At 39.2% G+C, this 16,982-nt stretch overlaps 1 protein-coding gene across 1 annotated transcript; it reads right to left on the bottom strand.

The window, feature by feature from the left end:
• Nucleotides 1-519: 519 nt before the first annotated feature.
• LOC310960563 (actin-binding LIM protein 1-like) lies at nt 520-16,070 on the bottom strand (the record flags this gene model as incomplete). The annotated part of the gene is made up of 19 exons (XM_083932286.1): nt 16,028-16,070; nt 12,149-12,292; nt 9,722-9,905; nt 9,526-9,635; nt 8,842-8,968; nt 8,593-8,686; nt 8,025-8,112; nt 7,858-7,916; nt 7,642-7,695; nt 6,180-6,257; nt 5,188-5,358; nt 3,867-3,896; nt 3,540-3,669; nt 3,290-3,379; nt 1,444-1,491; nt 1,063-1,127; nt 893-938; nt 705-785; nt 520-530 (listed from the first exon to the last, which is right to left on the bottom strand). Exons 1-19 carry the CDS (start codon nt 16,038-16,040, stop codon nt 520-522), a joined length of 1,623 nt encoding a protein of 540 aa, XP_083788412.1. The 5' UTR covers nt 16,041-16,070.
• Nucleotides 16,071-16,982: the final 912 nt, after the last annotated feature.

Below are 16,982 nucleotides of genomic sequence, written 5' to 3'. Positions count from 1 at the left end.
AAAACAAAGACTTTTTGAGAATGCTGCATAAATTGATTATCATACATGTTACACCTAAACACAATCTTTTGTGCGTTTACGCTACGAGCTTTTGAGATACGAGATGGAGTTGTACATCATGTGCCATGCAAATATGCATCTCGTATCACCACTGCACAGGTATCATGGACAGTAGTCTATAGTACCTGAGCTTCAGCCATCAGCAAAATATAAGATTATGTTTCTATTAGATCAGATTATTAGATTATGTTAATTTGTCAGAAGCCTGTGTGTATTTTCACATACGCTGTTATAAATGAGGGATGATAATGGCGTTGTCCTTGGAACCTGTATAGTATGTTGTAATCTGTATTTTTTATTGTTATTCTGGCATGCAATCTGTTAAAGGTGTCTTTAGGTACAGAACAAGTCTTTGCAGTGAAAACTCTAAAAATGAATACACAAACAATACTTGCTTTTGGTTCCAACAAATTAGGCATAGATACTCCTCTGTCCATTCGTGCTAATGGATGCTGACCATCATGGATGAGCTACAGAATGAAGCAAACCGCACATGCAATGGGAAAATATCATGACCTAATGGATTAATCACTTCAAAGATTAAAGACATTTAGCCAAATTATACATTAATGTAGAGATCTGGAAGCTCCATCTACAACTTTGAATTTAAACTGAACATATATATAAAACATGCTCATGCAGACAGTGAGGTGTGGCTAGTCCTCTGGAAATGCAGTAAACCAAACGGAAAGGATTCAAGAAGTTCTTCTCACATACCTTAATGTCTGAAAGGCAGGGAGGGAGGTAAAAAACAAGCAACACAAATTAATTTCTAAAGAATCAAAAAATTGACTACAGCCACGATAAATGATATTGACGTCTGCATACTTACCTCTGAATCTGTCACTGCTGTAATGGGAGAAATCAGCTGACTGCGGCTTAATGAGAAGGACAGAAAATCAAAATGATGTACGTTTGCACTAAATTCAGCATTCGGAATCAATGCCACTTAATGGCCTTACACAATAATGCAAAAGAGAGAGTCTGGGACAGTGCTCTTACCGGATTGAGGCTAGTGCGACCATATCCAGGCAAAGAGGATGTCTGGGATGTGGAGGAATTTGGATCTACGTGAAAGTGAAACAGCAGACGGATTAGTTCAACCTGGGGCGGCTTACAGTAGGACTCAGCTCTTTGACCAAATGGGATCAGATATACTGCGTAGAATATACAACAGGTTCTTTTCTTAGCCTTTTGCTAATTGTTCTGTAAAACGGACTTCTCAGTACTAGTTATTTTTATATTTACAACTACATTGCATAAATAAAGTATAAACGATAATAAAATGCTGTCAATGTCAATGAGATAACAATCAGTATCTTTAAAGGTATATTTACTGTAACTGCTTCAAGCAGCGTTAAAATTAACTTTTAAAAGCCTTACCTTGCTGTTTATAAATTGGAGGCCTCCTGTACATGTTGAATTCTTCGTCTGCAGATAGAAAAAACATGTATTACTTTGAAATAATCAGCTTCTGAATATAGATTCAATGCCAGTGTATTGTATTGTTTTTAAGAACGTAATCTATTTGGATTACAAAAAAGTATTGTGATGTGAATATTTTTGGATTAGTTTAAAGTCAGACATCGAAAAACATTACAGCTTATACTACAGACATGGGGCAGCGATAAAAAGTTCCACAAATGTTCTTTCTGTTTTTAAACATTTTCAGTGCAAATAAAATGCTTTTATATATTCAGCATTTACAGTTAGGTAGAAAAACAGTGCTGACAGGTGTAGTGTGTTGTATTCAACTACCCGTGGGATGCTGATTCTTTGTTGCTGCTGTTTTTAAAGTCACATGGAGGACTTAGCTCATGTAACGCAAAAGAAATACTTCCTCAAAATGTTTCGCGTCCATTTTCAATGTCAATAAAAAAGGAATAAAACTTCCATTCTTCATAAACCATCATTAAGAAAACATGAAAGATTATTTAAGTCACTATTAACAAAACTGGCAACCTGAGCGGAGAAGTTTACTTTGATATATAGCTCAACATATTCTGCATTTAGAATAAGTATTGTGAAATAAGTGCCATATTTTAAAAACATAATCAAAAATGTAATCCTTGACATTGTACTCACTTATTTTTATAATCTCATTACGTAATCCCAATTACATGTAATCCGTTACTAGCCAACACTTGTCAGCACATAATTTACTCTCAAATACAACCAGCAGAAGCAAAATAAAATATTGTTAGTACAACTGTCACCTTTTTCCCTCTAAAGGATTTAAAATATTATCCATACCAAGTCATTTAAGACCCTGCTTTTGTAAAAATGCATCACTCACTGTACAGAAATCAAAGCAGTGTGGGCTGGGAGTGATTTTCAGTTCCCACTAAAACACTTGCCAACGTTTACCGGTCAGAGACTGTCATATCTCACCCACACACACGCACACACGCACACACGCACACACGCACACACGCACACACGCACACACACACACACACACACACACACACACACACACACACACACACACACACACACACACACACACACACACACACACACACACACACACACACACACACACACACACACACACACACACACACACACACACACACACAATAAAACAGGCTTGAGAAAAATCACAGCACTGCTATAAATAGGCATGGCTAGGAACAAGCGCTGCAATATTTACTTATGAAATCAATCAAATTTATAAATACCTATTCTGATCTAGATTTATATAAAGGATGATTTTTCAGTGGAAGAATTTAATGAACAGTGGTGAGGATGAGCAAGAACAACAGAAAGGAGACATTATGGTCATATAAAACATGCAAAAGGGAAAAGAAAGGAGAAGATCAACGGACTAACTGAAGGAAGCTGCTAGCTGGTACGTTGTGTTGTTTTTCTGTCTGTGGAACAAACTGATGTGCTGTCTCCTCCAGTAAAATATGATATGAAAAGACTCTAAGTCTCTGAGCTTTGACCACTAGATGGCTCAGCATTTCTAACAATAAAGTGATTCACACACTGTGCCATCCTTCCTATGAATTCTAGCTCTGACCCATAATCCTGTTTGTTTTCCGTAATCTGGGTGTTTCAGAAATCCCTATTTGATTGCACTCACCCTAGTCCCCTGTAGTGGTAGTTGAAGTGTATTTGCTATTGAATTATAAGTGTTTAAAAGTCCATTTAAAACAAAATCAAAAGGCCAGGAGGGGAGAAGGGATGCAGGGAGGGGTGACAGAAGAGCAGGGGTTCTTACCTTTGGTGTGAGGGAGATAGTGGTGACATAAAGGGGAAGTGGGGCATGTGTCATTGTTGCCAGAGAATAAAGAGGGGGAAAGCATCAATCCTGTGTGTTATTCCATGAAAGAAGCAGAAGGAGGAGTTAAAGAGGTAGAGGAGATAAGGGAATGTGATAAAAGAGAGAAAAAGTGAGCAGAGGGAGATTAATATCTTTACAAAGGTGATCAGAAGATTTGGATCATTTGACTTTCATGTGCTTTTCTCACTTGGCCGGTGGAAGTGTCGTGGCGATCTGGACGAAGTTGGAGTGTAGCTGTGTCGATTGTACATCGTGTGAACTCCAAAATATCCGTGGCTTGTAGATTTTGGTATGCGCTTTCTGACTTCCACACTCTCCTTGAAAGATGAAAGAGAAGTGTAAATGTCACTACACTAACACTAAGACGTGTGAAATGCACAATAAATTTAAAAAATATTGTGCAAATGAGTGTTAAACACATATAATAATGAGGTTCTGGTACATTCTGCATGTTGCCTGCAGTAAGTCTGCTCTACCTTAACTCAGTAAAGTACAAATAAAAACAAATGTTTACCTCTGAGGTGTCAGATACATTTCCTGGGGACTAAATGAGAACAGAAGGACAAAAATAAACGTATGAACCAAAAAGAAATACAGCATACACAGCAGACAATTCAGGTGAAGGTTATGAGGTTTTCACATAAAGACAGGTGTGAAAAGTAGGAAACAAAATATTTTATTATATAGGTACTTTTAACCAATTATTCTAAGTAACCTGGCACAGTTAGAACATGAACAACGCTCTCCCAAATCCAAAAACTAGAGTTCTCAAAACTCAAGTATAGAGCTGACCCATAGACAATGAATTGTGAAAGATGTTATGGATGATACTGAGAGCACAGAGGGGAATGTTCTGATTATATGGGGACATTTGGGACAACACAACCATAGATCATTTGGGTATAAAAGAAGAAAACACACAATATCAGTGTCCCACACTTTATATTTGATGACATCACACGTTTCTGACTTACTTCTCTGCTCATGTTCACTTTTTGGATTGTATTGTAAGTTGCTTTGCATAAAAAAGCCAAACTCTCAGTAAGTATCCTGTAAATCTGCCCAGATCATTATTTTGATTTTTGTTAAAGGTGCAGTCGGCAAGTCTGGCAGATCTAGTCAAATTTCGAATGTTTACAACTCTCACGCCCCCTCCCCCACTACCACCGAGCTCCTCCGCTCCCTCCCTTCGAGTGCTCGTCTGTGCGTGTGCACCAGATTCCTGTGAACACGCCAGTCTCTTCTCTCATCGATAAACGGTATGAAGTACACATTACACAGAGGTAAGCTGGCTAACTTCCTCATAAATATAAATTGCTAACGTCATTTAGCATATGAGTAGCTTGAGGCGTGTGCCTGTGATATTGTAACATGCACGAAGGGGGAGAGGGAATCTGTTGCGTGTGCACAAACTGTGACTGACAGTCAGCTCTCACACAGCCCTTCGCTTAGTGGACAGGATGATACGAGTGCAGTCGATTTTTGCGAAACAAACAACAAGCTCCAGGTGCATTTAGAGGCGCGTTCTTTTTTTCTAAACCCTGATGATTTATGCTGTCCTATCAGAGCATAGTGGCAGTTTCAGTGAATATGTTAAAAAAAAAAATTGCCGATTGCGACTTTAATGTAGAAGCACCATTTCTCCAAAACACACTTCTAGGACACATCATTTTTCACAATAAATGTCATTTGAATTTAGGGACAAACTAAGTCATATATTCAAACAAAACAAGACCTCACTTGATTTGACTCGTGAATCAAACCAAGAACAGACACCAAAACAATGACGAACAAACATGTCACCGCATACAACTTGGAGCATTGAATGAAGTTACCTCTGCCGGGCTTTGCCTGTCCTGTCTGTTGCCTTTGTTGTCCAAAGTAGAAGAGTTGTCGTTCACAGACTTATAAGATATCATATCAGGATGCTCTATATCATATATAGCCTTGACTCTGGGAATGGCTGCTAAGTCTCGGTAATCAATGATCTCATTATCTACTTTTGCCTGGGACCAGGACAGGGAGGAGAAGGGAGGATGGGGAGGGGCGTAGAGGAGAGAAGGTGGAAGGAGCAGACACAAGGGTTATGTCAGGTGAAAGGTCAAAGGTTGCTTATGACGTAACATCATGGAGAAATGAAACTTTAATCCCACAACACCACAGTCCGACTTTGGCACATGAAGTGGACAGATTAACCTTATAACCTGTGGCCTGTTTCTGCCTTACTATATAAATCATCAGGCTTTCAAGTATAAAAAAAATGTTTTTGGCTCATACAATGAGGTGTTTTGACGGGGTAAAGTTTATTCCACACATTAAAACCAAAAGTCTACGGATCATACCACACTGGATGGAGGACACAAAAAGGACACTGAAAGCACCGGATTTGTTTTCATAATCCAATTCAATCTGAATTTTCAATAAATTCAAATTGATCAAGCAAATAAATCTAGATTCCCATTCAATATGTGGTTGATTTGAGGAAAAAAATTTAGAAGGCTCTTCATCATTCAACCACAATTGAAATCCCATTTTTCTCTCACAAGATAAAAACTATTTCCGATCAGTCAAGGTAAAGTTGAAATAGTATGTTTACGTAAAATATCTAATAGATTTTAAGATTCTTTAATGTTTTTTTCCTCATTGGCTATTTTCCTAAAAAAAACAATATTTTTTTTGCCTCATTTATAAAAAGAAAGATCTTGCACGAGAGACACTTTGTCCATGTGACTGCCCTGTATAAATAAAGGATAAATGAAATGTAAATCAGGCCGCGGTGAATTTGCACCGTGGAAGGTGCTAAGCAAATGTTGTCACCGGAACTTACACAGATGGTTCGGCCAGGACTCCCTGGAGTGCATGAGCCCGGCCTGGAACAGGAGCTCTCAGATGAGGATCTATTGGGCTAAAAGAAAAAACAGTTGTTAGTTCGAGTCATACGACGCTGAGAAACTTCCTGCTTCAGCTCGGGTGTTGATAGACAGTTTCTATTTTTTTTCTCTCAATGCCTCTTCACTAACACACACACAACTTGGTCCTCACATCTGGTCTCCCTGACACTACTGTGGGTCAAAGCAAGCACTAGGAATGAGAATGCAGCAGTGTGCAGTGTGGGCCTGGCATCATGCAGTTTATGTGTATTGTTCCATATTGGAATAAGCTCAAGAAAAAAAAATTGTTTATTTGTACCTAACAATGATATCAGCCAGGATTTAGTTTTGCATTACATACTACATGAAAATGACGTTCCCATACAACAAAATGGTATTCTCAATTATGTTTAGAGGGAAACGTATCTTAAGTGACACAGTCAAATGGTCAACGTTGTGAATTGAAACAAAACTATTTGGTTAGGTTTTTTTGTTGTTGTCTTTGGGTTGAAATAACTCTGTTTGTAAGTTCATTCATTACGTTGCATAGGTTAAATACGTTTCGTAAACAAGAAAATGCTGATGTTTGGTTTCCCACAGGACCGTGGTCTATGCACCATGCTAAACATGGGACATGAACAGTGGCCTCCTGTGTGAAAGTCCTGTGTTTGTTTGACTCATCCATCCACCTCAACCTCCTCCCTACATGGACTTTTGCAGACTTAAATTAAGAAACATTTTTTATGATACTCCAAAAACAAACATAATCCGGGACAAATTACGTTTCGCTCAAACTGTAATCGAGAAAACCGTTTTGTTCTATGGGAATATCAGTGTTAGGGCTGGAAATGTGTGCTATAGCTAACTTGTTTTAAAACGTTATCTTTGAACTCTACAAATGAAAAAATGAAATAAAAAGATATTTAATAGTATTTCAATCCAGGTCCGTGGCAATGTGTGTATTGGGTTCAGATGAACTGTGTTTGACCTGTCTCAAAAGCGGAAGTCCCCGTAGAACGGAGCATCAGAAATGTGCCAAAAATCCGCCCGAAGATGTGTTTAGCGTCATTCTGTGATTCTCCGTTCCTCTGGGACTTCCGCTACAGAGACAGATCCAACGCTGTTTATCTGAACGCAATGCCCACATTCGCCAAGGTACATACATGGATTAAAATGGGTAAAATAGCCCTTTAATGATTCTTGTATTCAAATGATGTAATGAAAAGAAAGAATCTATATATATCTAAATGTCTTGTTTTTGCTTCTTTGAATTAGCACACGAGATGTAATTGGCCAGCCTGGTGAGAAAAGTGTTGCATGTGAAACAAACAAGTGCAGTTAATCTCAAGACGTGAGATTACAGCCTGCTCACTCCAGAAAGCCATCAGTGCAAACGGCAGGCCCGCTCACAATATTAACCTTCAGCTTGTGTGTGGGGAAAAAGTAATCAAGAGGTGTTTTTGGTCTGCTGGCCTGGGAAGAAGACAATGTGTAAGGACAGCAACTCACACAGATATCACATGATATTGTGCCTTGTCCTGCCTTGATAGAAATCTGTGTTTGAAACCTGCCTCTCACACACACATTAAATTGCAGGTCACACTCAAGTTGAGTGTTAAGTTAAGGACGTCTTACCATGTAACTGTCCTCGGTGCTGCTGCTGTCTCTACAGTCGGGATGCCAAACTGTTGATCCTACGAAGGCAGGGACAAACAATTACAGCATGTGAAAAGAAATTCACAAAATCCATCCCTTCACCGTGAACGCATGTACATCCACATCACGTACTATGCCACACTGACCTTGCAGATACATTTCTTCACCTTCTCTGAACATTTTGTCACATCGGCTGCATCTCGCACAGCTGGGGTGATAATGTTTCTCCCCTGCCTGTAGCAGATGGTGAGAAAGGCAAAAGCATCAAACATCAGTAGGTTTTATTACCAAGAGGAACAATGCTCTAACTGTCAATCATTTTGGATGGGGAAACTACTTCAAAAGATCATCTCAAAGCAGGTTTTAAGACATAAAAATAATTTGATATTAGTTCAATTATTGCTGGGGGCTTTCCAAATTTTGCTCCCACATTGAAACCTCAAAAATCCAAGTGAAGTTAGAAAAAGAAAACTTTCTGACTAAAGAGGGGCAACAAATACAAGCAGTTAGGATAGGTTGTCCAAATAACAAAAATAAAAAGTTGCAACTATTGTGATAAATGTGTCAGAACCATCAACTGTCAAGTCATATTAATGTCACTTTTAAGGAAAAAAGGACTTTTGAGAAAAGGTATGTCATACAAATTGAATTCAATTACAGGTGGTGCAAACATGGAAACAACAAGGAGCTTCACCAAAAGCAATGATGTCTCACCTCGAGGACCTTTCCAGTTATAAACTTCTTACATGCTTCACATTGTACCCCAAACTGAATCTGGAAGTCCCTCTCACAATAGGGAACGCCATCCCTGAAAGATGAGAAGCTTCATATTAAAAACAATTGTTCTTTTCTGTGTATTTAACTGTGATAAGACCTAACATTGTTTCTCATTCACTCAATTTAGGAGAGGTGGAGGACGGATTTATGAATGAGAGAAGGTATGAATGGGATTTGTGTATTTACTTGCTGATATATTCTCCGCTCAGCACTTTCCTGCAGGCTTTACACTTGAAGCAACCAAGGTGCCACTGGCCCCCCAGCGCTAACAGAGCCTGGCCGTTCTTGATGTCTCTACCACAGCCAGAGCAGTCTGAGAACACACACAGACACACACACACACACACACACACACACACACACCCATATTGTTCATGTCTTTTTTATTATATTATAAAGCAGGAAGTTCTACATAAATACTGTGAAGGTATCAAAACTCCCAGTCCAAAGAGAAATGCACACAGCCTGTATTCAGAAACTGTTAAACGAGTCGTTAAACTTCTATACGGTTGTGATGTATATATAGGAATATATATAGGATATTCCTATATATATATATATATATATATATAGGCTATAGGAAGAGAACGCCGTTACAGTGCCGTCACAGTGCCATCACAGTCATTCCCCGCCTTAAATAACAGCGCAGAGACTACTGTATTGTTGAGTCCGTACTGATCTGTACTGGCAGGATCCCAGGAGGATGAGTGGATTTTTAGGCTAATGGCAGCTCTGTGTTTTCCACTGTCTGATTATGTCTGCATGACATCAAAGTCTAGGGTCGATTTTAAAGCTTCATTAAAACATGTATTTGATGTCAACACTGGATCAAATATCCCTGCTTAGAGAGTAAATCAAGAGCACACTTACTACTGGCACAGCTGATGTTGTCTGGAGCTGGAGTCACTGGTCGGATACAGCGCTGACAGAGGCAGTCCTTTCCACTGAAGGTGACACAATCACCAGCGGGAAAGGGCTGTCTGAGAAACAGAGAAAGAGTATAAGTATACCACACAATTCTTTGGAATTTTGTTTTTTTATTTTGCCCTTTTCCCCCCACAATTACCTGCAAACAGTGCACACAAAGCAGGCCGGGTGGTAGGTCTTCCCCAAGACTGTGACCACTTGTCCCTCCACAAATTCCCCACAGCTGTTGCACAGCGTGCCGTGAAGCCTCTGGAAGTCCAGCGGGCAGAGGTAGTCACCGTTCTTCATGAAGAAGCCACTTTGCCCCAGGTCACAGCCACATACTGCACGCAGACACACAGTCACACAGGGAGAGGCAAAGGATTACAGAAAACATTAAAGCTGCAGTAATCAATATTTGCTTTATTATCTTTGGATCAATGGACTATGTATGATGAGGAAAGGTGGCGCTTGCCATTCATCAACCTAGTTTTCATTCATCAACAGCTCTGACAGAGCTGTACCACTGTACGCCAAATGGTGAACAGTCAAAGAGGAACTGCCCATTATCCATTATCCTAAACCTCAATAGTTTAGGTACGATACTCAGTAGTATGGATTGAAAATCCATAGTCCAATATCCATAAAACAAAAGTCCACTGCTCCAAAGGCCTGTTGATCCATAAATACCCACTTTGAAGTTGGAGTTTAGTGATTGCTGGCCTTACTACTCACTTTAACAAATATCGTATGAATTAGAACATAAATCATCATGTATGACTTTTTTATGTCAGCTTTGATGTGAGTTAAATAAACAAAAATCAGCTTTCGGTTCAGTGGAAAGTTTTTTTTAACTATTTCATAACAACCGGGCCATTGGACCAACGGCATGCTACCCAGACAAAGTAATCGATTAGCTGGTAAGCTGATATAGCTAGACTTGACCAGACCACATCTGGTTAAATGTTATAAGGTGACAAAATGTGTCAAAAACAGTTTTCAGCTTTTTCCTGGCCAAGTAGTGTCTCAATGAATGCAGCTTTAACTAAACAAACATGACAGTTTACTAAACTTTGTTCACAACACAAAGTATCACACATGCTATTTTCCTGCCTCATTCAAGAGCCCTGCTATCATCTCAGTTATCTTATATTTGTATTGACTACGCCTTTGACCCTACCGTAGCCACAACTCATTATTTGTCTGTGTGTGTATTGATTTGCTTACATTACATTTTGCCTGGCATCATATTTTTTTGTGTTCTTTTATTCTTTTGTAAAAAGCTTTGGATCAATGTATTTGCAACTTGTTGATAAATCTGCTCTGTATACATTAAATTTGTATTTACTTAGTATTTTGGGTCAAAAACTATGAATTTATAGTATAAATTGTCACCTTTCTTCTGGCTGTTGTCATAGTAAGTAAACAGCCACTACTTAACTCATCAAAGGGAAGAGATAAATGCTATTTGGGCTGTCTGACCTCATGACACTGCCGGCGTTTCTGAAGTGTTTTGAGTTAAGAGTCACTGACACGGAGCCAGTGTTGTTGTTCTGAGACATTTGATAGCACACAACCCATTTCCGACACTGTCCTTCGATCTGAACCTGCCATGACGGAATGCACGGAGATGCCAAGGACAAACTTATGCTGCTCTATTCCTGTCCTGCTGTGACTCACTCACAACGTACATGGGTATTATTTTGAAAAATAAGTTTAGTGATGAATCTTTACTTTATCTTCCTAAATTCATAAATTGAGTGCTGCTTTTATGAAGTCTAACTCGTTTTTTTTTTACTGTGACAATTGTTGTGCCCCTCCTCTCCATAGCATTTAAATTGATTTGATACAACTCCTATGGATCACTAAAACAATAAAATGTATGGTATAATGTAATTCACATGTATTCACATTCACAAAGTGAAACATTCTGATCTAGTGAAATCCGCATGATAACAGAGCCCTTCAAATCCCAGGTCTTCCCACTTAAAATACGGCAGGCTTCCCTGCTCTGAAAGTCTCTTTGTTTCCTCTGCGCTATAAGCACAGTCACAATGCGATGAAAGCGCAATAACGCGAGAACCTTGTCGGTTTTGATTAGTGGGGAAAATAGCCTGATGAGGAAATATGTTTTCCACCAAACAAAGTAACTCCGGTGAATGACTGTCCGGCAACCCGGGAGGTTCTCACAACAGCCCATTGTAGATACAGAATAGTTTGGAATAAAGTGAATGTGATGGCACCAGCGGGCTGTCTAATGAATGAGCAAATTATTCTATTCTACTTAAAAACTAACCTAGTGAAAACAAGGTGTTAAAAATGCACTTTAAAGGGTCAAATGTTACTTGCCTTACCGCTTGCAAAAAAATGTTAATGCATGTTTAAGTTTAACTGTAAAACACTAGTTTCAGAGTTTTAAATCCGAATTTAAAAAAACAAACCCCAACACAGTCCTTTTGAGCAGTGCCAGTAGAAAAAATGCATTATTTGGCCTCTGCTGACATTCATGTTACAGGGCAGCCTTGATGATTTGGAGCAAAGGTCAGTTATTCAGTCATAACGTGTGTGTGCTACTGATATTACTCACCCTTGCAGGTGAAGCACTTTATGTGGAAGTGGCTGGACTGGACTCGCAGCACCTCTCCCTTACATGACTCCCCACACCTGAAGCAATGGATGACCCGCTTCCCCCCTGGGGAACAAGGCTGGCCGTCATCCTGGCTTTGTAGCACTACAGGAGAGAGAGAAATAAATGATTCAGTTAAGTCTTGAGAAAGTCATTGTCATTGTTTGCCTATCGGCGTGTCATATAGCCTACAATGCCATTTTATAGTGCCTGAAATGCTAAGCCTTGGTCTTTATACTGTATCTGTGACTTTTTTAAAGAAACTGTCTTTCTGATGAAGCAACAGTCATGAAGGCCAAGTAGTAACTATACTTCTTTGCTGCTAGTTGGTGTTTAATACCATGCAGGGGAAGTTGAAAAGTTAAATGTTCAATTTTACAAAGTGGAAAAACAAAACTTAGAGTCTACAGCCATGCTAACAGCTCTGTGAGGTTTCCCTTATGGGGGTCATCCCTATATTCCCCTGTTGCATAAGCCTATGCCCCGCTGATGTAATTCAGCATTTTGTTAGGGTCAGGGTTAGAGGGTAGGGTTAGGGTCTACATAGGTCTATTTGCCATGGAATTCAGCACTGATTGTGTATAAAATAACAGACATATAGGACCCTTCCTGTGACAAGCCGTGAACATAGGACCCGGGGAACATAGGTACGCTCATCAGCATGCTAGCATGTTCACAGTAACAATGCTAGCATGCTGTTGTTTAGCAGCTATAATGTTTCCTGTATTACATAAACATCACTCACACTGCTGACATTAAGGAATAAACACAAAATATAGCCTAGACTGTCATTGCTGGAATTTCACAAAGAACATGTTTTCCAATACTCTCCAAAGGTCTATCTTTTTTCTGCCTGAGCAGTTCATCACAATACATTAGTCCCTCAGCATTGTCCTGTCAGTGCTTACGTAACTGAACATAATGTGCAGACATGCAACCACAGATACAGTCACAGTGGCCTAATCTGTAGTGTCTCACAAAGACAGACAGTCACGAAGAAGTCATTATTTCTCATCTCACAAAAACATCAGTGAGAGTATTGCGTTGCTGCTGGTTTGCCAAAGAGAGTCTCATACTGTTGCAAGAACCTCATTCCTTCTCCTTCTGTCTCTTTCATGTTAATATGGCAGCAGAAGCAGCGGATGCCTGTACAATCTAATCACAGCCCACTTGAGAGGTCTTGAATGTGATTAGCAGAAGAGAGAAAGGAAAGAATGTGGCGCGTTGAGAGCGCTGTGCGGACACCCAGCATACAAACAGATAAACAGACAGATGAGCTTCGTCTCTATTTTTTTCATATACAGTCTACAGCACGGCTACACAGGATATATAGGCCTATACCTCAGCTAATCTCAGTTGCATTAACATGAGTTAACTCTAAACGTACTTGACCCAAACAGAAAGATTTCATCACATTTGCAGGTGGAAGAGGAATTGTTTTCTGAACTGTTCACAATGCTGAGTTGGGAGGCTACTAAGAAAATTGCGTCAAGCACCATTGGTATGTGGCCCCAAGTCTGCCCCCTCAACAGGAGAGATTTGTCACTATGGTAACAAGCATGAGGTAACAAACTAGATTAAGAGACCATGCTTCCTAAAGGGTAATATAAAGCTCACTGTAACTGACTGTACTGTTGTGAAGACTACATTATGCAGTGCTGTGGTGATTGTAAACTTCCACTATATACTGGATATATTGTAATGCAGACTGTGATGATAGTGATTAGACAAATCCATAACTTAACTTGCTGGAGCAGTCTAATTAAGTCAAGAAGTAAGAACTAAATCATTGTTAATGAAAATGTTTTTTTTTCAAGCAGCAAATAATAAACATTTTACTTTTAATAAATGCAAATAAAACAAAAAAGAGAAAGGCTTTAATAACAGTCATAAAGATTATGATACTATATTATTAGAGTATTCTGCCAATAGAAGAGCAGTGTTGGGTAATGACAATTGCATAAAATCTGATCTTAGATAATAAGTGTTATTTTTGCCAAACTTGGCAAAATCCTTGTGTGAATGTAACCCGTTTTTTGGCCACGGCACCCCAACTATGACTGAAAACGCAGCCAAACTGGCGTCCGTCCTAGAACACCTCAGATATTTGTTAATGAGAGAGCTGTGATGCCAACACAACAACATCAAGTAGAATAACACCTCTACTGTTTAGAAAAGTTTCTTAGTTTTGTGTTGTTGTAATTTGACTGACGGAGAAGGACAGGCTTTGCCGCTTTGTATTGTGTGTATACTGCGAAAAACAATACAAAGAATGTGTGCGGTCTCATCCCTGTACATAGGGTACACAGAGATAATGGGTGCTCTTGTGTACATGATAGAACTCAGATGGAAATATCCTAAGAGTCCAAAATATCTTCTGCTCTTTCTTGATCTCTCCCAGAATGTGAAGCTGAGATGGTGTCAAGTATTAGCAAACGGTGGATTTAGAAAGACGGCAAATGGAGGGAAACCTGAGACGGACAGCTAATCGCACGACCCACTATCTGCAGCTAAGAAAATATGCACGTGTGAGTGTAAGGAGTGAACGAGGGTCTATTTTAGAATGTTTATGTAGTCGTTTAAATATACCTCATTCTACTTTTATGTAAAGTACAAAGTCATGAAATGTGAGCTATTCTTAATATACCATAGGACTATCATTGTAACCAACAATGAATGAGGTCATGTAATTACTTTTTGAATTATGTTCATGTGTGTTATATGGATTAAGCTGTATTTGTTCATTCTACTATGTGTGTGTGTGTGTGTGTGTGTGTGTGTGTGTGTGTGTGTGTGTGTGTGTGTGTGTGTGTGTGTGTGTGTGTGTGTGTGTGTGTGTGTGTGTGTGTTTGTGTGTGTGTGTTTATAATTGTCCTTAGAGCTTCCGATGGTCTTGAATACTTTTTTAGATTTTTTTGTGGAAATTCATCATACCCATAAGGCCAGAATCTGCTCTCTTGATAAAGGTCATTTCATCTCTCGATAATGATATACAGTATATCATGATAAAGCATGAGTTCTGGTACTTTATTAAATATAGTCTGTGAAATAACCAGTTTTGTATATTCCTGTGTGAATTAAATACATTGCAAAGGAAAAGCAGCGAATGCTTTCTCGTTTATAAAGAATTAAGGAGCAAAAATTTAACATAATGGCAAGGATCCGAATGAAAGTTTGCCAGGAACGTGATGGAAAATCAGTTTCTTTACCCCCTGACACTTAAAAGATGATCCTGCACAGTGTCACATTTAGAAAACACTTGACTGACTTTACATATTTTGGAATGTGTAAATGCTATGATTAAAAATGCTCAGTTAATGTTCAAGTACTTCCATTCCGTATCAGTGGAGCAACTTCAGGAATTTCTTAAGGACAGCGAACTCCCTGTTACTGCAAAATAGAATAATCAGAGCCGAACACTGCTAATTCAGAAGTATTGCTAAAATCACATGCTGGGCTTAACCCACCACGATGCTCTGCGGTAACAGCCGCACTTTTCCCCACTTGGCAACCACAGTTTTTATCTCCAAATTCAGTTTGGAGATTTGGGAAAAGGTTTGAGGATCATCACAGTTTCTTATAAGTCAAACATTTAAAAAGTATAAATCCATGTCATTTAGTGTTCAGAATTCACATACCAGATTACAAATAACATGTAGACTGAACCATAACACTGTACAATATAAGACCATGTGTGACCCAAGAATATTATAAGAATCAAATACCACCATCACAACTTGCAAACAAATCCTAAGTACATAAAGACAAACATAAAACTCAAGCAGACACACATCCTCTCTTTCTCCTCCTTTACCTCTACACACACTTAAAAATGTCTACCTTTCTCTTTCATGACAGCTTCCAAGCGTGTGAGAGCGTTCACTGCAGCCGATCAGAGTGAGGAGAGGAACTTACTGTACTGCTGGTCCATGAGAAGGGGGTGGTCCAAAACACAAAGGGCAGGAGTGTGTGTGTGTGTGTGTGTGTGTGTGTGTGTGTGTGTGTCTGTGTGTGTGTGTGTGTGTGTGTGTGTGTGTGTGTGTGTGTGTGTGTGTGTGTGTGTGTGTGTGTGTGTGTGTGTGTGTGTGTGTGTGTGTGTGTGTGGGTGTGGGTGTGGGTGTGTGTGTGTGTGTTCTCAAAGAGGACAGTAGGAGTGGCATTTAGTACTTTGTGCTTCTGGACCATGACCTCCACCATGCTAAACAAGTGTTTGAATACCAGAGTTAATCCTGATATAGTTATGTATTATCTAGTCACAATAATTCAGTTTTTCTTTTAGGTAAATCCCACTAACTTGTGAAGCTACATCTCTAATAAACTCATTCACATGTGGTGATGACATACACCTACAATAACCAGCTGAAAAAATGTTGTATACAGATTTTCTCTTGCCCAGTGCAGAGGTAGATAGTTAGATAGATAGATAGATAGATAGTAATCCAGAGATAGTTCGTATTTCTGGCTTTCACTCTCTAGCATTTAGTGACTGCACTTTTGGGGGGGGGAAAGCAAACTGATTAAATGAGTCCCCTAATACACACAGGGCTATTTAGTCTGCATAGTGCGAAGTAATGTAACCTTATAAATTAGGCACGAAGTGTGACAAAAATGTGTATGGAGGCAGCAGTTAAATGAGATGATGTCAAAGGGCTGACAGTTGTAGATTAATCACATAATATTATGCGTGTGCAACATAATTTGTTTGTCTAATAGCTTGATTTTACGTTACTACATGAAATTATTTTAAATAAAAATAAACAGACCATAATTTAACAACTTTATCACTCATGGCAAC

Source organism: Echiichthys vipera, assembly GCF_963691815.1.
Source record: "Echiichthys vipera genome assembly, chromosome: 18".
Lineage (NCBI taxonomy): Eukaryota > Metazoa > Chordata > Actinopteri > Perciformes > Trachinidae > Echiichthys > Echiichthys vipera.
Note: the sequence above shows the minus strand (reverse complement) of the source record. Positions and strands in the feature narration are given on the sequence as shown.